The 22,823-nt window shown below is 41.4% G+C and overlaps 1 protein-coding gene across 1 annotated transcript in view; it reads left to right on the plus strand.

Moving 5' to 3' along the window:
- The window catches only part of LOC124884095 (alpha-2-macroglobulin-like protein 1), a 47,410-nt gene that overhangs the window by 20,597 nt on the left and 3,990 nt on the right, over positions 1 to 22,823 (plus strand). The window contains exons 19-30 of the mRNA XM_047391730.1: positions 823 to 1,048; positions 2,104 to 2,230; positions 2,435 to 2,556; positions 2,650 to 2,701; positions 3,651 to 3,734; positions 3,913 to 4,089; positions 9,275 to 9,350; positions 9,668 to 9,824; positions 12,885 to 12,959; positions 14,446 to 14,608; positions 14,698 to 14,885; positions 22,418 to 22,630. Coding sequence (XP_047247686.1) covers positions 823 to 1,048; positions 2,104 to 2,230; positions 2,435 to 2,556; positions 2,650 to 2,701; positions 3,651 to 3,734; positions 3,913 to 4,089; positions 9,275 to 9,350; positions 9,668 to 9,824; positions 12,885 to 12,959; positions 14,446 to 14,608; positions 14,698 to 14,885; positions 22,418 to 22,630 — 1,660 coding nt within the window. The remainder of the gene's footprint in view (positions 1 to 822; positions 1,049 to 2,103; positions 2,231 to 2,434; positions 2,557 to 2,649; positions 2,702 to 3,650; positions 3,735 to 3,912; positions 4,090 to 9,274; positions 9,351 to 9,667; positions 9,825 to 12,884; positions 12,960 to 14,445; positions 14,609 to 14,697; positions 14,886 to 22,417; positions 22,631 to 22,823) is intronic.

Below are 22,823 nucleotides of genomic sequence, written 5' to 3' on the forward strand. Positions count from 1 at the left end.
CATTGTTTATTTATTTCGGTTCACTTAGATGTTTTCTGTGACCTCCCTGCACTCCCTGCTCATCAGTGTTAATTATTCACTATCCCTCAGTTGCCTTCAGTCTCTTTCCCACACCAGCTGTTTCTTATTGTCTTCTTGATTAGCTCCCTGAGTTTGTGGTCCATTCTCCATCTTCCCTCAGCATTTATACTCTCTGGTTTTCTGTTCTCACTATTTATTTCTCCTGCTTGCTACCCGTTGCCATATTTGATTGTTCCTTGCCTGTTTACTATCCTGAGTTATTCCAGCCTCATTATCCGCCTTTGATCCAAGACTTGGAAATACTGTAAGCTCCTGTTTTAATTTTTTTATAAATGAACTCACCATGCTCCTTCCTTGCTCAGCTCTGCTCTTTGGTGCTACACATCTCCAACAAACTCTGACAGAAAGAAGCTGGACTTGATGGCAGCCTTGATCTGGCTGTCAAATATAAGCAGATTGTCCATTTTAAAACCACGGTTTGTGGCTGTTGGGTTGAAAGACAGACCAAGACATCCAAAAGTCCAAACACAGGTCTTCTGATGTGCCACAAAATAACAATACCTCAAGGTTATTTTTGTTAAAATTAAAAAAAATAATTAAACCCATCCATCCCTTCAAATCATTAAAACAATCTCGAAGGGATCCAACAGAATTTGTGCCACCTTTATGTGGTGGTGAAAAGAGACACTGTGTTTTCAAAGAATAGATCTGTGGATTGTATGTGGATTGTGTATTAGCCTTCCTTCTAATAAAATGTGATCCACAATTTAACACAATGCATTTGTGTATCTGTTGATCCAGATCTTCTGGAACCAAGGATGTGTCCTTCACTGTCCCAGACACCATCACCACCTGGGAGACAGAGACATTCTGTTTGTCCTCTGAGGGTTTTGGTTTGGCTCCTCGTCAGAAGCTCACCGTCTTCCAGCCCTTCTTCCTGGAGCTCACCATGCCCTACTCTATCATCCGGGGGGAGAACTTTGAGCTGAAGGCAACCGTCTTCAACTACCTGAACAAATGCATTATGGTAACTGTTGATTTTACACGAAATCTACCAAGCATCTGAAATCTTTTAGTAATCCTGCGAACACCATAAAGTTTAGCTGTATTTTACGTTTTCAATAGTAATTCATTTAGAAAATACATTGTCTTGTCTTTAGTCTGACTTTGCTACCACTGTATCAGAAAATGTTAACATTTTCCCTTTTCCCCAAACAAATGTTAGCCTAACAGTGATGTCAGTTGGCAAAAATATATATAAGAGAGCATTATTCACTGCGAGAATCTAGTATATGAGATGAGGTACACTATATTGCCAAAAGTATTGGGTCTCTGAAAAGAGTCCTAAACTGTGTGGAAGATGTTTACAGAATAGTTAAAGTTGCTATTGCTGGCAACAGTGGGTCCTTCAACAAATTGGACCTTACAGATTAAGAAGAGGATGTCATCAAAGTTCTTGTACATGTAAAAGTAGACAGACAGGCAACACAGTGTATGTTAGACAATTCTACAATCTTATAGTATTGTTCAGCATGTCCAAATTATGCATAACAACCTACTGTTTCTGGAGATCCCACTAGATATCCTGGTATCAGATATATCAAGATGTGATGCAGTAAATTATCTTACTACAGCATAAATTAATTCACCTTAAAAACACAGGGCTGATATACAATAGAGTTACAGGGGGTGTATTAGTAAGAAGTCTTAACTATAAATGAAATATTCAGACATGTTTTTAGTATGTATAAGATGCAATGAAAGAACCATGTTTCCTGTGTGCTGATGCTTGAGAGAAGTTGGAAAAACAATTCTTACCAATTCAAATCTGGAACTAGAAGCTTTTTAATTATTTCATTTACTTCGGATTTTGAAATGACAAAAAGCTTTTTTACTTGCATAGAATGAGTAACATTTATGAGTATAAGCAAGACAAAAAGCCACCCGACAAGTTCATTATCATATCTACATCAAGCTACATATAACTCTCAGGGAGACATGGCACATGCACAAAGTGACAGATTAATCCACAGAGTAATAGCTCTGTTGGAAAGAATGAGTCAAATTTATTTTCTTGGACAGGTTAAAGTGACTGCAGCCCCCTCCTCAGATTACACCCTAACCCCTCTATCTGGGGACCAGTACACATCCTGTCTGTGTGGCAGTGAGCGGAAGACCCTCAGCTGGACCATGAATCCCACAGCCTTGGGTGAGGATGAGAATTTTATTCTTAGAACTTGAAATATCCGTTATTAAATCAGGTGTATAGACTGCGGTAACCAATCTGAGTTCACCCTCAGAACCATTTCATAATCTCTAGAAACCAAGTTTGATCCACCTCAGTCTCAAAAGGATTTGAATTTTGCAGAAGAGCACAGAATTTGAGCAACTGATCTTTGTTCCTGTTTTTTAGGGGTTGTGAATGTGACCGTGACTGCTGAGGCCGTTTCATCTGACGCTTCTTGTGATAACGAGGTGGTGAGTGTTCCAGACAGAGGCCGCGTTGATGTTGTAACCCGTCCTCTTATTGTAAAGGTTAGTCCGAACAAACAGTCTAAAAAAATATTGAAGAAAACACCTAAGTCAACAATATTTGATTGTCAAATTTAACTCGTATATCTCTCTAAGGCTGAAGGACTTGAAGTTGCAAAGACACACAACTGGCTGCTCTGCCCCAAAGGTCAGTATGGTGTACACGAAACACAGACTGCTACAAATTGTTCATAAAAAGACAAAAGTAAACTATTTGTATTCACATCACATTATTGTATATGTAGTATTTATTTCAATGGTGCAAGAAGGCTTGCTGCCTTAGGTTAACCTAATTATACCTCTCCAACATCACCTCTCTATGCATGCGATGCTGTTGCATGCGTAATCTGAGCACCAGATAAGACAGGCTGCCACAGATTGTTTTGGACTTGTTGAAAAATTCTGTGGCATAAACACCACAGCTCTCATTCGCCAATCATACCACACATGTACACCACTGCAACAACATTTACACAAACGGCTCTTAAATATTGCAGCAATGATCCATTAATAGGATTGCTTAATCTAATGCTGCACTATGAAGAAACTACATTTGGACTGATGAAGCTTCGCTCTACTGGGCATGCCGGATGCTTGAAACTAAAAGTTAAACTGACGGCATGACCTAGTTTCTGATTTGCTCAGCCAATAACTATCTGACCACTCAGAGCACTGATCAACAGTCTGTTGATCTATAAATATGAAAACAAAAATAAAAAGAGACAGTTACGTTACATGAAAAAATAATTTTCTCCATCCTGACACAGCAGAACACTGAATTCAACACCCTTGATCTAGATAGACATGTGCCATTCAGAAGCACATCAAAAGTTAACCACTTCAAAGACAGGACTTGATGTATCACAAAATCCCTTTTAATTCTTCACCTTTACATCTGCCTTACATACATCTTTCAATACTCCAGTATTAGTCGTATGTCTACGAAAAGACAGGAAACAAAGCAGCTTTATAAATGTTATGTAATGTAATGTTTCATTAAAACATTCATGACATTCAAGGTCCATGATCTGTTTGTTTTAAAACTGTCCTGTTTAGGTCATCACTCATAACTGATGACTGTTTTTGTGTAAACTCAGGAGAAGCTTTGACTGAGGAAACAAACCTACAGCTGCCTCAAAATGTGATTGATGGATCAGGCCGTGCTGTAGTATCTGTCCTAGGTAAACCGCTTAAGTCAACTGTACACAGTTGCTCCAACTGTCTGCTAATCCTCCAGTCTTACTGCAGTATTGTAACAAGAATCTTTACAGGTTTTTAAACCTGCTGAATCTTTTAAACACTATCAAATACAGAAGTAATAGTCAAGTGTGATGAGCTTTGTTTCTATGTTTTGCATAGGTGACATTCTCGGCCGTGCCCTGCAGAACCTAGATGGTCTGCTGCAGATGCCATATGGATGTGGTGAGCAGAACATGGCACTACTGGCTCCCAACATCTACATCCTTGAATATCTACAAAGTTCACAACAGCTGACCCCAGCCATTAAGAAAAAGGCGTCCAATTTCTTAAACAGTGGTAAGTCTCATTCAGTTTTCCAGCGCAGCTGAAAAAATAATTCAGTGCAAACAAAATATGTTTCATCTAAAAGCTCTGCGAGTCAAAATCTTGTATTTGGGTGCTGCAGGTAAGATGTGGAGGATGTTTATTTTTCCTTAAAAAAACTTTTAAAATGATGCACATTTGTCAGTATTTACTGTACCCTTCAAATACTGTACCAGTATTTGACGGGTTTCCATTAGCTGTAAGCTATAGCTCAATAGGTGTGAGCTATAATTTTCAGAATAGAACAAATCCTTGAAATATACATCTTTGAGTAAAAACTTGAGTAATAACTTCTATGAGTTATGAGTTTTGCTTTTTTAACTTGAATATTTGAAATAATAAAACTTGTGATGATATTCTGATTTTAGATGCATCTGAAATCCCAAATGGGCAGGGTTAAACCAATGAGGACTATGTATAATTTTGCATTTTTGACATTGTAATGCACAGGGTGACATTTAGTAGCCTTGTAATGGCAGAAGGCAATCCCAACATTACTTGTGTTTCTGTGGTTGGGTGGTCTCACTCAGCAATGGAAACTTGCGCAACAAACTGCCAGGGCAAAGAACGTTTCAGGAAAATAAGTCCCCATGACAAATGGCTGATGGCTGTATAATCGGAAAAATACAAATAAAGAAGATACATAAACTTCATTTTTAAATAGTGTTATACTGTGTTATACTATCCTTTGCAGAATAGGGATTTAATCGGCTGCTGCTGTTTTTAACATTCAAAGAAATATGCAGTCTTTATCTTATTATTATTATGTAGTTTTTTATACTCTGACATAATAAAAAGAGGCAGAATGTCAAAAAGAAAAAAATAATATAACCAGTGAACTGTTCATACAAATAAACAAGGTTTTGTCACGTACCAATGCGTTTTTGGCTAATTTTATGAAATCCCATTTATAGCATTAGAGTATAAGTTGTATATTAATAACGCTGATATGTTTGCATATTATTTGATGGCTTTCTATTTCCAGAGAAATATCACACCTACCGTCTTTTTCTTTGGAAGAGAAGCCTTTATGTGACCAATAATTCACTTCATTTTTCAGCTCAGCCTCCACCACTATGTCTTGATACACCTCATTTGTCTGGATTTTAGTGTGCTCAGTCCAACAGTAAATAATTGCAGTAATCTGACATTAAAAATGAACAACGGGCCCACATTCTGTCCAGCACAGCCAACAGTAGGCGTATGCTCAACCAAACAGACCGCCTGCTCCCCCTATGTGTGCTTTTTTGGCAGTGGCCAAACACCATCTGAAATCTCATGATCAAAAGTTTAAGTAATACACAAAATGCTAACCCAGGGATGGCCAACTTAAATCATGGAAGGGCACACAATTTTTATCTGGGTTCGATTCCTGGCTGGGGGTCTTTCTGCATGGAGTTTGCATGTTCTCCCCGTGCATGCGTGGGTTCTCACCGGGTACTCCGGTTTCCTCCAGAGACGTGCCTGTTAGGTTAATTGGTCTCTCTAAATTGCCCTTAGGTGTATGCATGGTAGTTTGTGTGTTGCCCTGCGATGGACTGGTGACCTGTCCAGGGTGTACCTTGCCTCTCGCCCATAAACTGCTGGAGATAAGCACCAGCTTCCCCGCAATCCACTATGGAATAAGTGGTAGAAAATGACTGACTGACTATATATATACGTTTATTAAACCAATATACAATGGAGTGAATTAAGAGTTCATGCTAACAAGCATATAGAACACTACCGTCCTCTTGAATAAATAAGAACATGATTTAAGTTTTTTTTCAGTGCAAAGGGCTTTCAGAATCATGGCAATAAAACATACAAATCACCATCCACCTCAGGGATAACAGAAAGTTACGGAACAGCAGACAAACATTAATTTAATTACAAGAACCAATTTAGTTTTTACAGTGAACTTTAAACATTTTATCATGTTTGCTGTATACCCAGTCTACCTCACCTGGTTCTGTTTTAATGAGACATTTGTAGGTTTGCCTGCTGGTTTACTATTGCCTGGATGAGAATGGCTATTTTTGTGCATCAAATCTGCACCAGATGAATAGGTGTAATCTGTCAGCCTGTTTATCTCTTTAGGCTTGATGTGTTTGTCTTATTGTTGAAAAACCCCTCAGGAACAGGGTTCGGTGGTGCTTCCTCCTCAAACTCCTCGTCGCAGGATTCAGAAGCCAGAACGAGGACCAGTTCCTCACTGAACCCCTGCAGACTAGGAACAGGAGCTGAGGCGTCGGCGGGACCCTCAGTGATGTGAACAGGAGCTGAGGCGTCGCCGGGACCCTCAGTGGCGTGAGCAGGGGCTGAGGCGTCGCCGGGACCCTCAGTGGCGTGAGCAGGGGCTGAGGCATCGCTGGGACCCTCAGTGGCGTGAGCAGGGGCGTTGCCCGGGCCCCCGATGACTTGAGCCGGGGTGTCCCTCTTACGACATCCTCTGCGCCGTGTGGAGGGGGTTGAGGTTGACTTAGGGTCAGGCGTCATCCCAGGCTGTGGTGTGTCTGGCCTGGAGTCAGGCTGTGGTGTGTCTGGCCTGGAGTCAGGCTGTGGTGTGTCAGGGTGTGGACCTGACGTGGGCTGCTCTGCAGCAGCGCTCTGTGGACCCGACGTGGGCTGCTCTGCAGCAGCGCTCTGTGGACCTGACGTGGGCTGCTCTGCAGCAGCGCTCTGTGGACCTGACGTGGGCTGCTCTGCAGCAGCGCTCTGTGGACCTGACGTGGGCTGCTCTGCAGCAGTGCTTTGTGGACCTGACGTTGGCTGCTCTGCAGCAGCTCCCTGGAGTCCTGGCGTGGGCTGCTCTGCAGCAGCAGCAGCTCCCTGGAGTCCTGGCGTGGGCTGCTCTGCAGCAGCAGCAGATCCCTGGAGTCCTGGTGTGGGCTGCTCTGCAGCAGCAGCAGCAACTCCCTGGAGTCCTGGTGTGGAAGGAGGTGGACGGCAGTAAAACTGCGTTACTGCAGTCTCATAGTCCCTCTCCATCTGCCTGATCCTCTCCATCAGCTCCGGAGAGGAATACATGAGGCTAGTCCTCCTAAAGCTCTTTATTTGGCGTGCATAGAACCTTAGCCGCTCCTCCAGTTCATCAGGCGAAGACTCAGTGCTATGGGCTGGAGCGAGCGAAGACGGCATGGGCGGATCTGCAGCGAGCCTGGCAGACCGTGCTGTGGCAGACGAAGATGCGGGCTTACTTGCCGCAGCCCTCACGTCCGCTGACAGGGAAACCACCTCCTCGGCAGCCTAACCACAGGAAGGCGCTCTGCGCCGATGTTTCTTGCGGCGGGAGGAGGGCGAGGGCTTCACTGCTGTATGAAGGGGAGGAGAAGAACGGCAATGAAGGGGACCTGTCCCCGGACATGGAATCGCCAACCTGGATCCATAAAAAGCCGACTGCGGCACAGACAGCCCTGCAGACCGGCGCAACGACTTCTCCACCTCCCGAGACAGGAAAATAAAGATGTCCATGGGGTTAGTCTGATGGTCATCCGGGAGGTCCATTGTTGGCGGAAACATTCTGTTATGGTTTGTGAGATATAGGATCCCAGAATGCAGACGAGCAGGCAGCCTGATGGTAAGTGCAAAAGGTTTAATAACAAAAACTCACTCACAGCAGGAGGCAGGAACAAAACAACAAAAGGGCAGGCGAGACAGGCATGGCATAATCAAAAAACAACATGACTTGGTTTGAGAAATGTTTCCGCCATGACTAACTGAACAGGTGTGTATATATGGAGTGAAAACCAGGTGGAGCAAGGAGACAGATTAACTTTGAGCATGTGAACCGAATAAACTTAATTGACACACAGAACAAAAAGTGGCTGTGGCAAAAACAGAGACTCTAATATACAAACAAAACCAACTTGACAAAACATGAACAAGACTAAAACATGACCAGAAAAATAATAAACAGAAGCATGATTCAAAACCTTAACTGTGAAAAACATAAGAAAAAAAACCCGAAACCAAAAACCAAACAACCCCAAATCATAATACTCCGAGCTCCTCCCGGATTATCGAGCTCCTCACCCCATCTCTAAGGGAGTGCCCCGCCACACTAAGGAGGAAGCTCATTTCAGCCACTCTTATCTGGGATCTCGTTCTTTCGATCATGACCCAAAGTTCATGCCCAGAGGTGAGGGTAGGAACGTAAACCGACCGCCAAATGGAGAGCTTCGGTTTTTGGCTCAGCTCTATCTTCACCACAACGGAATGGCACAGCGTCCTAATTACTGCGGCAGCCGCACCAATCCGTCTGTCGATCTCCCGCTCCATTCTCCCCTCACTTGTGAACAAGACCCCAAGATACTTGAACTCCACCACTTGAGGCAGGAACTCCCCTCCAACCACTAGAGGGAAAGCAACCCTTTTCTGGTCGAGAACCATGGCCTCGGACTTCATCCCAGCCGCTACACACTCTGCTGCGAACAGCCCCAGTGCATGCTGTAAGTCTTGGCTCGAGGGAGCCAGCAGGACCACGTCATCTGCAAAAAGAAGAGACGAAATCCACTGGTCCCCAAACTAGACCCCCTCCAGGCCATGGCTACGCCTAGAAATCATGTTTATAAAACTTATGAACAGGACTGTTGACAAAGGGCAGCCTGCCGGAGTCCAACATGAACCGGGAACAGGTGCCGGCAATGCGGACCAAACTCCTGCTCCGCTTGTACAGAGACCAGATGCCCCCTAATAAAGGGGCCCCCTCCTTGAACTGCCACCTTAACGTGGTGGAGGGATTTGAGTGGTCAAATGATCCTAGAGGTTATGTTGTCTGGGGCTTAAATGCCCCTGGTAGGGTCTCCCATGACAAACAAGCTCTGGGTGATGGGTCAGACAAAGAGCGGTACAAGACGCCTTCATGAAGACCACAAAATTGAGGCACGTGACATCGCCCAGTACGGTGGAGCCGGGGTCCCACCATGGAGCCAGCCTACGCTAATCCAAGAGTTTCTTCCTTAAGTTCATTATCTGGAAGTTGAACTGAGCACAATAAATAAAACAAAAATAAAATTAGTTGTAAAAGCTACGTGGAAAATATTAGTATGCAAAAACTATCAACAGCATCTTCGTTTTCTCCACAAATATACAAGCACATGAAACATTTCTTAGTAAACTCACGATATTCTGATCTTAATTTTACGTCATGTGTAAACATGTTTCTGTTATTCTACAGGCTACCAGAGACAGCTTAACTACAAAGACAGTGAAGGTGCATACAGCACATTTGGATTAGGACCAGGAAACACATGGTGAGAACATCACTGACTAGTCTGAACGCACGTTACATTGATCAAATCACTCAATTTACACAGAATAAGTCACTATACTGACAACTAAGGACCTGTACAGTGGTTAACATGAGGAATTTCCCTTTGTGTATTTCACCAACATAAACATGCTCGATAAACAATGAATTCAGCGTTTTTATTTTTCTAATATCTGTTTGCCAACTCTTGTATTTATTAATAATGGAAAAAAAACCTAACATTCTTTGATTTTTAGCTATTTTTCTCATCATAGCATCAGTTTTACTCTGTTAATGCTACATTTTCTTGTTTTTCCTCAGGCTGACAGCTTTTGTTCTGAGATCTTTGTCCAAAGCTCAGTCTTTTGTCTACATCGACCCAAAAAAACTTGAAGAATCAAAGACTTGGCTGATCCAAAAGCAAAATGACACCGGCTGCTTTGTGATGTCTGGAAAGCTCTTTCACAACAGAATGAAGGTATGATAATTTCTGGTTCCAAGAACCTCCCTCCGACAAAGCTCCAGTGGAAGGCAGAAAGAGCTCAGATGGTTTTTAGGATTTTAAAAATGGCATGGGGTTCTAACACTAAACCAAATGACAACAGATGACAGGAAACAAAATTTCAACCAGTTCGCCCTTCTTAGAAACAGTAATGTAGCTCCTTATGGACAGTAGGAGGAATAACATTTTAAGTTAAGTGTGTTGTAATTATTATTAAGCTTATGTTAGTTAATATTTTATTAAATCACCAGTCTGGTTTGGTCTGTTAAGTGTTGTCCTGTGAATACCAGCCCAAGTAGGAAACTAGGAAAATACCCAAAGTATAAATCAAGCACTGGCATTACTGAACAGCAAAACTCTGCACACATATGGAATAAATTGACACAATTTCTTGAAATATAACAATTTATTAACAAAAATAATTCAACTCAGAGTTAAACATATTTCAATTAACAAATTCTTTACTATAAGAGAACAGTTCAACTAAAACTACCAAGCAAAATGAGGGAATAAAGAAATTAATCAACTATATACAAATGAAAGAACAAAGGAATCAATACAAATGGTTAAAAAACATGACCATTACATAATAAATAATAATAATAATAAAGATTAAAATGCATATGAATTGATCTTTGTTTAAACACACCCTTTAAAAAATGTCTTAACTTTAAAACAACACAGAACAAATAACTAGCCACCAGGCTGAAATGTCAGTTCACATTAGCTGGACAGACAGCATGCTAGCTGAGTTTCTCAAAGAAAGGATGTCCTAGGGCGACTAGTTGAGGAGGGAAGTTGTCCTGTCCGGTCCAGCCACATGGCGGCAGAACAAAGGCACTTCGCTGCTGCCTTAGTGGCAGGGTCCGGCTGCATGCGTGTGCAGAACTGCAGTTCCGAAACCTTTTTTTCCAGGTCGTTTGGAAGACTGCTTCACTCAACGTTGTTTGCTGGGAATTCTCTGGAACACAGGTTGCTTCTCTGTAGGCCTCAAAAAGAAAAGTTCTAGCCACCCTTATCTTAATTACCTTTTTTGTATGAATTCCGGATTATCTGAGCAGCAGATCATACTTAACTTTGTTGCACTCGATCGACGGATATTTGACCATGAGATCCTAGTCACTCTGGATCCATGTTTGAAGAGTTATGCCTCCTTGACTGCAAGGAGACATTCACATGCGGTGCCTCTCCTGTCCGACCTCGGTTGAGAGTCGCATGGAAAGAGGCAGCCATGTTGGAACAACGTGTTATTGTTTTAGACTGAATGATGTCACGAGAAGTCCAGCTCTGACTCGTTGTCTTCCTGGGCTGGGTTCGACGTTGGTTGGTGTGATTTAAAGGTGCAGTGAGGTTCATATCCGGGTTTGATTGTGTACAATTCAATACATGTTCCATCCATGTTTTTATCCATGGCTGGGGCCCAACAAGGGAATTATGTAAGAAAATTTAACAATTATTATTACATTATTAATGTGAAAAACTACTTGTGATTTCAATACTTTCTGTTTTTTGTGTTGAAAATAGGGCTGCACAATATATCACGAATATATCTTCATTGCAAAATTGGTTTGTGCAATATCAATATCGCAAAGCACTCTTTGGAATCGAATAGCTGTTGGCTAATATGTTCCAAGCGTTATGAACCTGCAGGTTTTAGGAAAGGATAACACTGAACCAGTTGGACAGAGTCTGGCTGCAGCAGATGCTCAAACTGGACTCAAATGACACATCAAACTGCTAAAGCTTATAGAGTGCAGGAAGTACAAATAAGAGAAGAGGAAGACAAAAATAGGCGTATATATCACTACTGATATGGTCATCTCAGTATTTACTAATATTATCACCATCTCAAGATATCCTAATAGCATGCAGACATAGTAGTAAACAACCTAGAAATATATGGTTTTAGGCTTAAAGACTCTGCTGTTTTGCTTAGTCTAACCATGGATGACGTATACTGGTCTAAATCAGAGATACATATAAACCCGACATTGACTCATGTCTGAACGAAGTTTGTTTTTTGTTGTTCTTTCATAATATTTAAATTTTGTGAAAAAGTAATTTTTTGCTGTAAACAATAATCAGTATAGACAAATGTTGGAATGTACCTCTCTGTGTAATAAATCTCAATGAGTTTTGCTTTTTGAACTTTGAATAATTGAAATAATTAAACTTTTTGACAATATTTAATTTAATTTAGATGCACTTAAACGTTAATGTAACAAAGGTACACTGGAGATGATTTATTTGATTTACAGCTGTCAGAGTTAGACACACTAATAAATTCAGACAGGTATGAAATGAAGACACAGGTAATTAATTTTGGCTGGCCAGGGAGAGACAGTCCGCTGCTAAACAGTGACTTCCTTCTCTCAAAGGGCTGCTCTCTGTACACAGCCTTTTATTGAAAAAAAACACTCATGTTACAAAATCGTGGGTGTGACCACAAACAGTTTCACAAATACAAGTTCTACTGATTAAAACTGGTTCTATCCAGATACTGATACAGCCCATAAGTCCACATTTGGCAGTGGCTGATCACACAAGGACACAAAGATAGGCTGGGGTGCAAGCAGTCCTCTCAGTAATTTTCCACTGAACTATTTCCCTGCATTGCAACTACCTAAATGCAACTCTAAGACAAGATGACAATGCGGTTAATAGTTCATAAAACACTCAAAATAAATGTGAAAAGTATTCAAACCACTTCTATCAAAGGATTAAGATATTTCTTAAACTAAGCAATGATAATTTATGTACAAATCTTCCAACAACAGCAGAGAGGTTTCTGCCTCCAACCACTACTCCGCTTTACAGTGTCTGAGGCATGATGTGTTAATAAAGTCTGAAAAATGCACAATTTTCTTTGGGTTATTGTGGCCTCCTGCTGAGATGATTAGAACTGCCTTTACTGAAACCAAGATGTATTTTTTTAAGCACACACAAGTGCTGTAAAACCACCATATGACTTGGCTTAGCTTTGAATGGTGAACATCCCACTGATAACATGACCTCTGTGTTGCTTCGTCTCCACAGGGTGGTGTATCAGATGAAGTGACACTTAGTGCTTACATAACTGCTGCCTTTTTGGAGATGAAAATGTCCTCAGATGTAAGTAGATTTGGAAAATTCTCCACTTGTTTTATTTACATTGTGTCCATGTGTATCTTATAATTACGATTTATCTGTCTGATTATAGGGACAGTATCTCATCATTTCAAAAAGTATTCTGATGATGCAGTCAATTAGGGTTGCAACTAATGATCATTTTGTTAATCAATTAATCTGTTGACTATTTTTTTGATTCATTGATTAATAACAAAAGGTGCTTGATAGGAGATTTTTTACAGAATCTGAACCAGGTGAAGTTACAGCTATGCCACTATAGAGCATATCTACAGACAAAGAAGGTTTTTTATCTTAAATGCAAAATGTAAATATTTTTGGCACAATTTTGGACTAATTACAGCTCTAAGTGGGTTGTTCTTTCAGCAAATGGCATGTTTATTTGACTACTTAATTAGTTGACAATTATTTCAATAATCGGATTAATTGTGATTAATCCTTTTATTGAAATAATCGTCAACTAATTAATTATTTCTGCCCTATAATTCTTTCAGCCCTATCATCAATTGATGTTTGGATCAAAGTGACCAAAACATCAGCCAGAAAGCATAGGTACTGAGAAGTGGTCTGTGGTCCCCACCTGCAGAACCACTCCTTTATTGAGTGTTTCTTGCTAATCACCAAAGATTTCCCCCTGTTGTCTATTCCATTTGCACAACAGCAGTGATTTTGTCAGTTTCCATCAGAAACAAACTTTTTGTTTTAAAAGACATTTCAATCTAAATCTGCTAGGGACGTTATAATTTTCAGCTTGTACACATAAACTCCCATCTAATATTTAGTCCATTTGGCCACAATCATCTGCTCTGAAACTGGTTCAATATCTGGCCATTACTCTTAGTAGAACTGGTAGATTTTATGGATCTGGTTGAGGAAGATTTTCTGTAGCAATCATACTGAAGACACTGTTAATAAATTAGTCTTGTGAAGAGGATGATCAGAGGATGTTCTTCATTTAATGACTCATCCTTGTTTGCACAATAATCTTCAGAGGTTCCAGAACAGTCCCCAAATCCGAGCCTTCTTTATCAACTTGTTTTGCTTTTTTAAGTCACTAGCTCCGATACTGCTACTCCAACAGAAGATGGCTGACTTATAATTCAATTCAATTCAGTTTTATTTATATAGCATCAATTCACAACACGTCGTCTCAAGGCACTTTACAAAGTCAATTCCATTGAATCATACAGATTTCTAGTCAGGTTCATACATTCTAATTAATTCTAGTAATCAAACAGTGCAGTCAGATTCTGTTTATTATTTAAATCGGTAAAACGTTTTTCTATCGAAGGAAACCCAGCAGATTGCATTGAGTCAGTGAATTGTAGTAGTCACTCCTCCTGGATCAGCATGTAGCGACAGCTTGCATTGACTTGCAGCAATCCCGCATACTGAGCATGGATGTAGTGACAGTGGAAAGGAAAACTGCATAGATGTGAATAAATTTCAGTTGTGTTTTGTTTTGTCAAAGGATCGTGTGATGAAACAGAGCCTGTCATGCCTCAAAGAGTTCATCAATGATTTCAGCAACACCTACACTACAGCTCTGCTGGCATACGTCTTCTCGCTGGCTGGAGACATGGAGACCAGAGATCACCTATTGCAGCACCTCGACTCAGTTGCCATCAAAGATGGTTAGTCATGTTTTCTGCTGAAAATGACTGATCAATTCATTACAGTGAATCAGTCTGTAGTCACATTGTTTATGGATGGCTATTATTAGGGAGCTTCATCCACTGGTCTCAGACAGCAACAGAAACATCAGCCTCTCTGTCTGTGGAGATCAGCTCCTATGTGCTGCTGGCAAAGCTCTCTGCCTCCAACACTAATGAAGACCGGGGTTACGCCTCAGGGATCGTTCGATGGCTGACGACCCAGCAGAACCATTATGGAGGATTCTCCTCTACTCAGGTACTGGTCTTAAATTCACACTATATGTGAACACAGTTTTCTACAGTTTTTCTAGAGATAATGGGATTCTTTATCTGTCTGTGGAAAGAAACGAGAATCTTATTTGTTTTTTACATTCTCCAAGTTACCCAGTGCTTCCAGCAGTCCAGAACATGTATTTTAATTTTAGAGTACCCATGCAGTATCCCAAAAATTAAAGAAAATGGAAATAGTCAGTTGTTCTCGAATATGAAGTTAATTATGTTAATTATTATCACAGACTCTTTGAGACTCTCCCCTCTGGCAGGAGGCTGCGGTCCATCCGGACCAAAACCTCACGCCACAAGAACAGTTTTTTCCCATCTGCCACCAGCCTGGTTAACAAAGCCCGGAAACCACCCTGACACTCTCCCTTTCCCCCACACCCCCCTTTTTTGCTGACAGGACACCTGTAACCTGTAACTCTATGCGTTACATTAACGCTCAGCTTGGACTCCTGCTTTACTTGCACTGCCATACTTGCACAATGATCACCTGCACTGTTGTATTACTCTTGCATCTTATACTGCTCTATATTTACTCTCACTCACTTAAAACTGTGCACATATATTTATATTATATTGTAGATATGTTTATACTGTTTAATTTGTACTGTATTGCACCGACTACGCCAAAACAAATTCCTTGTATGTCCAAAAACGTACTTGGCAATAAAACTTTTCTGATTCTGATTCTGATTCTGATATGAAGTTAATTATGACTGTCAGAAACCTCATACAATTAGACAATAATGAGTTTGTCCCCTTGGTGTAATGGTAAACTGCTGATTATAGCTTTTACCAAAGCACACATCTGAAATCTCATTAACAAGCTCACACACAGAAATGCTTGTTTAAATTGGCTAACTAGTTTACTGTTCAAAAGAGTCCTACAGTTTACAGTTTTACTGACTGAATCAAAAGCTGATGCTGCATCATTGCCTGGTTTTCAAAGCATCCAAATCATATACTGTAGGTTGTAGAAAACAAACAAAATCTAAAAACATCCTCCAGCTGAAACTTCGGCTCTCTGATTAATTATAAGAAAACATTTACAGTTGCCTAAACCTACCTCAGTCTGAATATAATACAGTATTACTGTCAGGCTAACAGGTTATTGGAAAATGTATGTGATAAGAGAAAAGCATTGAAAAAATGTGTCACTCTTAAATAGCCTAATACTGTATATGCTGTAATTACACCCTGATACTCCTGTTAGATTAAACATGAAGACTAGTAATGTTTTTTAGCTGCTTTCATCCACTAATCTTCAGTTAGCTCATTAACATTCATTTTACAGTGATATGACCCAATGTGCAAGTTCCGCCTCTCGAAGTAACAGACCATTTTTTATTTTACTTTTTAGTTATTTTTTTTTATAAGAATGTGAAGAGACAAAATACAGGTTAAAAAAAAAAAAGGGGGGGGGGGGGGGGGTGTCCTCTATTATAAGGCCTAAGAGGTAAAGTTTAAATTATCCCATGTAGCATCTTTCAGTGACTAGTGAATAGCATCTTCAAGGGAACGGAATAAGGAGAGGCACTTTTCCATCTTTTGTAGAAGAGTAATCCACTTAATTTCAAGCTTATCTTTTCCATTGCACAGATTTCATAATCTTTACTTAACTACCATTGGTACCAGTTCTTCCTTATGCGCAGGTACCAATGTCTTTTATGAATAACATCATGCTTAAAAATGCAAACAAATAGTACCATAACATAATTATGAATCTGAAATCCCAGTATCTTACTCACTGATATGCATTTCTGATTCCAAAAGGCGATTAGTTTGTTCACAATCTTTAGTTTGATAAATAACTGAACCATATTTTTCCAACCAAATAGCTTCCAATTCTTTGAACTTGTAGATGAATGTCGTGCATAGCACACTGGACTGACTAGAAATAGTTGGGCTCGCCTCCACCCATAGTGTGGGCTTTGGAAGTCGGACGCTTGAGAGGTTGGACTCTCTACAACTCTGAAGTGGCCGTGGGAAGAGACAGCAGGCTGGGGTGGGTATGTGTGTCGCCCCCCAGCCTGGCCATCTCATGTTGGGGTTTACCCTGGTGGATTAGAGGGTTGCAGCCCAGCACCTTCGAGTCAGGTTGAGGACTCTGACTGTGTTTCCGCCTATGGGCCGAGCAACAGTGCAGAGTACATGGCCTTACTGGACAGTCCCCCTCTCAGGGTCATTCTGCTGGGCGACTTCAACACCCTGATTTGAGTCCGAGTGGTGTCTCGTTATTTGACTTCTGTGCCAGTCACAGAACAACATGTTCAAGCATAAGAGTTTTCAACAGTGCACTTGGCACCAAGAAACCCTAGACAGGAGGTTGATGATCGACTTTCTAGTCATTTCTTCTGACCTTTGGCCGCATCCACTGGAAGAGAAGGAAGCCAGACAGACTTAGCAGGTCTGAGTGTATAGTGAGGGTCTGCTGGAAACATCTAGCAGAACCCTCGGCCATGGATGTACTCAACTCCCACTTCCAGGAGAGCTTTGACCAGATTCTAGGGGAGGTTGGAGACTTAGAGCCTGGACTGTGTTCTCCACATCTATTGTCAATGTTGGTGCCCATAGCTGTGGCTGTAAGCTCTGTGGTGCCTGTCACGGCAGCAATCCCCGAACCCTGTTGTGGACACTGGCAGTAAGGGATGCCGTCAAGCTGAAAAAGAAGTCCTATCAGTTCTGGTTGGCTTGTTGGACTCCTAATCCAGCTGACGGGTACCGTAAAGCCAAGCGTGCCGCAGCCCGGATGGTAGCAGAGTCAAAAGCTCGGGCCTCAGAGGAGTTTGGTGAAGCAATGGAGAAGGACTACTGGTCGGCCTTGAAGCGATTCTTGCAATCCGTCAGGCGCCTCAGGAGAGGGAAGCAGTGCATTACCAACACTGGAAGTGGAAGGAGTACTTGGAGGATCTCCTCAATCCTGCCATCACACCTTCCTTGCGGGAAGCAGAGATTGGGGACTCGGACTTGTTAATAACCCAGGCTGAGGTCACAGAGGTGGTCAAAAAGCTCAGCAGTGGCAAGGCTTCAGGGGTGGATGAGACCCACCCTGAGTATCTCAAGTCTCTGGATGTTGTTGGGCTATAATGGGTGAAACAGCTCTTGAACATTGCATAGCGGTCGGGGTCAGAACCTCTGGACTGGCAGACTGAGGTAGTGGTCCCCCTTGTGAAGGGGGACAGGAGGGGATGTTCCAACTACAGGGGGATCACACTACTCAGACCTATGCCAGGGAGTCGGAGAGGAGAGTCCGGCAAATAGTTTAACCTCTGCTTCAGGAATAGTGTGTTTCTTTGTCCTGGCCGCGAACCACTGGACCAATTCTACACCCTCTACAAGCTACTTGAGGATTCATGGGAGTTTGCCCAATCAGGTCCAGATGTGTTTTGTGGACCTAGAGAAGGCATTTGACCATGTCCCTTTTGGTGCCCGGTGGGGGATGCTCCAGGAGTGTGGAGTCAGTGGCCCTTTATTAGTGGCCATCTGGTCTCTGTACAAGTGGAGCAGAACTTTGGTTCACATTGCCGGCTCTAAGTCGGACCTGTTCCTGGTTTAAATCCTGTAGGGCTACCGTTTGAAGGGGAGCTCCTTCCTCATGTGTAGGAGTTCAATGATCCTGGGGTCTTGTTCACAAGGAGGGAAGAATGGAACGGGAGATCCACAGACAGATCGGTGCAGTCATTGCAGTAATGAGGATGCTGTGCCAGTCCATTGCGGGGAAGAGAGAGCTAAGCCGGAAGGCAAACTTTGGGTCATAAGCAAGATCCCGGGTACAAGCAATACCAGAAATGAGCTATGTCCGGACAGTGGCCGGCATTCCTTTAGAGATAGGACGAGGTGCTCAGCTTTCCAGAAGGAGCTCAGATTAGAGCCACTGCTCCTCCACATTGAGAAGAGTCAGTTGAGGTGGTTCTGGCATCTGTTTTGGATGCCTTCATCTGAAAGAGTTTGTTTATAACTTATTCTTGATCCTTTCTTTAGAGAGTTTGAGAGTTTAGAGAGTAATCGCCTTGGCATTCCATATGACATTATGGTATTTCATAATTTCTTGTTTTAGGGAGTAATTAAATGACATAATCTATGCTTTTGCTATGTTTTATCTGTATTCTGAATATTTACAAAGTCCTCCAGCTGTGACATCAACTCAGGAAAAGCCTTTTCTTGAAGGGTCATTATTACATCATCAACCCCATGAGATGGTTCTTTTTTCTTATGTGGTCTCCCTTTAAAATATTATTTTGTCTAGTCATTTGTGCCAACGGCTCAGTAAAAATGGAAAACAAGATAGGGCTCAAGCGGCAACTTTGGCAAGTTCCGTGATGTAAGTTGAATTTGTTAAAGTGACCATTAATTTTTATCCTTGCTGTAGGATCTTGATAGAGGCCATGGATACTTTGTGTTGACTGTTTTTGAAATCCTATCCTCTTCAAAACCTGATAAAGAAAACTCCATTTCACGCATTCTCTGTGTCTAGGCTTACTGTTACTTAACCCAGGCCCCTGTTTCTAGATCTAATCTATTATTAGCCGAGAACCCCTAATATTATCCTGAGTTTGCCTCCCAGTTATAAAGCCCAAGTGCTCAATCTAATTCCTCCCTGGAGATCATGGATGTTATTCATCTGTTATGCACTCTATAGACAGGAGGTCCAGCAATTTGAATTGTTCCTTCATTTCATGATCTTCCTTTAGCTGTAGGCTGTGAATATGGTTTTCATAATAATCTTAGTTATTATATAAGATACCTTTTGGGCCTTAAGTCATTGTGCTAAATGCTTTAGGGCCTGATCCTTGGAAAGTTTATTTAACAAACATTTGCATTTTCTCAACCTTCTGTTTTAAAATATCATATAATTTGATCTCACACTCAATATATTCTGTAAAATTGATCTCTCATTATGAATTTTATGTCAGTGTTCCAGACTTTTCATTTGTACCGTCAACATTTTATACTCATCTTCTCTGGTCTTTGTCAGGTGGGATGCCCCTGCTTTTAGCCCCCCTCTCATTACAGCCTTTTCCATGCTCCATGCAATCTACTGGAGTATCCTTATTTTCCTTTATGCTGCAAAAAATGTAAACAAAAATAGATTAAAGTACAAAATAGCCCATAGCCCAAGTGCCAACTCCAGCATGACAAACAAAGAGTGGGGCCTTTACTGTTTGTTTATTTAAAACTAAAATGAACTGGAAAAGAACAAATACAAGCTCAGGTCACATCTATCTCAAATAAACAATATAAAAATTCTGATGAAATGCAGTAAAAGAAAGTGTACAATTTTAATGTAAAATAAGCGGCAGCAAAATAATTATTAATAGATGGTTGGCTGCAAGCTAGTTACTGAGTTACACAAATGTGGGCCCAGATTCTTGTCCAAATGTTTCAACAATTATGTGTTGAGTGAAAAATGTAGCAAACAGGCAACCAGACTTCATTTAAGATTCCTAAAAACCTAAAAAACCCTCAGGGTGACTTCTGCCCTCAGTTATGTGTCCCTACATAACCTAGACAGAGAGCCAATCAAAATAGTCCAGGAGTCTGAAGAACTTTCAAACGGTTTACTTGAACCGTAATTCTTCCCCTTTCTTTTCTTTTCTTTTTCTGAAACTGAATATATACAGGTCCTTCTCAAAATATTAGCATATTGTGATAAAGTTCATTATTTTCCATAATGTAATGATGAAAATTTAACATTCATATATTTAACATTCATTGCACACTAACTGAAATATTTCAGGTCTTTTATTGTCTTAATACGGATGATTTTGGCATACAGCTCATGAAAACCCAAAATTCCTAACTCACAAAATTAGCATATTTCATCCGACCAATAAAAGAAAAGTGTTTTTAATACAAAAAACGTCGACCTTCAAATAATCATGTACAGTTATGCACTCAATACTTGGTTAGGAATCCTTTTGCAGAAATGACTGCTTCAATGCGGCGTGGCATGGAGGCAATCAGCCTGTGGCACTGCTGAGGTCTTATGGAGGCCCAGGATGCTTCGATAGCGGCCTTTAGCTCATCCAGAGTGTTGGGTCTTGAGTCTCTCAACGTTCTCTTCAAAATATCCCACAGATTCTCTATGGGGTTCAGGTCAGGAGAGTTGGCAGGCCAATTGAGCACAGTGATACCATGGTCAGTAAACCATTTACCAGTGGTTTTGGCACTGTGAGCAGGTGCCAGGTCGTGCTGAAAAATGAAATCTTCATCTCCATAAAGCTTTTCAGCAGATGGAAGCATGAAGTGCTCCAAAATCTCCTGATAGCTAGCTGCATTGACCCTGCCCTTGATAAAACACAGTGGACCAACACCAGCAGCTGACACGGCACCCCAGACCATCACTGACTGTGGGTACTTGACACTGGACTTCTGGCATTTTGGCATTTCCTTCTCCCCAGTCTTCCTCCAGACTCTGGCACCTTGATTTCCGAATGACATGCAGAATTTGCTTTCATCCGAAAAAAGTACTTTGGACCACTGAGCAACAGTCCAGTGCTGCTTCTCTGTAGCCCAGGTCAGGCGCTTCTGCCGCTGTTTCTGGTTCAAAAGTGGCTTGACCTGGGGAATGCGGCAGCTGTAGCCCATTTCTTGCACACGCCTGTGCACGGTGGCTCTGGATGTTTCTACTCCAGACTCAGTCCACTGCTTCCGCAGGTCCCCCAAGGTCTGGAATCGGTCCTTCTCCACAATCTTCCTCAGGGTCTGGTCACCTCTTCTCGTTGTGCAGCGTTTTCTGCCACACCTTTTCCTTCCTACAGACTTCCCACTGAGGTGCCTTGATACAGCACTCTGGGAACAGCCTATTCGTTCAGAAATTTCTTTCTGTGTCTTACCCTCTTGCTTGAGGGTGTCAATAGTGGCCTTCTGGACAGCAGTCAGGTCGGCAGTCTTACCCATGATTGGCGTTTTGAGTGATGAACCAGGCTGGGAGTTTTAAAGGCCTTAGGAATCTTTTGCAGGTGTTTAGAGTTAACTCGTTGATTCAGATGATTAGGTTCATAGCTCGTTTAGAGACCCTTTTAATGATATGCTAATTTTGTGAGATAGGAATTTTGGGTTTTCATGAGCTGTATGCCAAAATCATCCGTATTAAGACAATAAAAGACCTGAAATATTTCAGTTAGTGTGCAATGAATGTAAAATATATGAATGTTAAATTTTCATCATTACATTATGGAAAATAATTAACTTTATCACAATATGCTAATATTTTGAGAAGGACCTGTACAAACACAAAAACATATTCTTAATCCATTGCATTCCAAATAATGCAAACTTACACTCACATGGCTCATTCAAAATTAACAGATAAACTCATTACCTTCACATCTTTCCCCATTATGCAACAAACAAATATTATAGTTATATGTAAGCCAGTGTTCAGTTAATTCTTAAGAATTTATTTTATCTTAGGCCTACAAACACTGCATGATAATGTCAGTACTGATATGGTTCTGGGCAAAACACCTGAATGTACAGTCATACATGTTGTACTTTGTGTTGTAGGACGCGGTGGTGGCTCTTCAGATCCTGTTCCTCTACTCTAGTCTGATGTTCAGCCCTGAAGGTTCCAGCACAGTGACAGTTCAGTCTCCCAGCGGGCAGCTAACATTTGATGTAAACCCAGAAAACAAACTGCTTTATCAGGAGAAGATGCTGCAGGATGTGACGGGAAAGTACAGCTTGGAGGTGAAGGGGACTGCATGTACCTCAGTGCAGGTCAGTGACAGCATCCCCATTCTGAAGAAATGTGACTTTTGTTTATTTAAACATTCAGAAAAGGCAAATAGTTTTTATTTTTTAAATCTAGTGGTAGTCTTTTAAATGTGTTGAATTCAGAAGGCAATGAAGCCAAACAATCATAGATCAAATTTCTGCCTGTGCAAGGTTAGGGAAACTGAAATGTGCACTA

The sequence above is a fragment of the Girardinichthys multiradiatus genome, chromosome 18, assembly GCF_021462225.1.
Source record: "Girardinichthys multiradiatus isolate DD_20200921_A chromosome 18, DD_fGirMul_XY1, whole genome shotgun sequence".
NCBI classification, from domain to species: Eukaryota; Metazoa; Chordata; class Actinopteri; order Cyprinodontiformes; family Goodeidae; genus Girardinichthys; species Girardinichthys multiradiatus.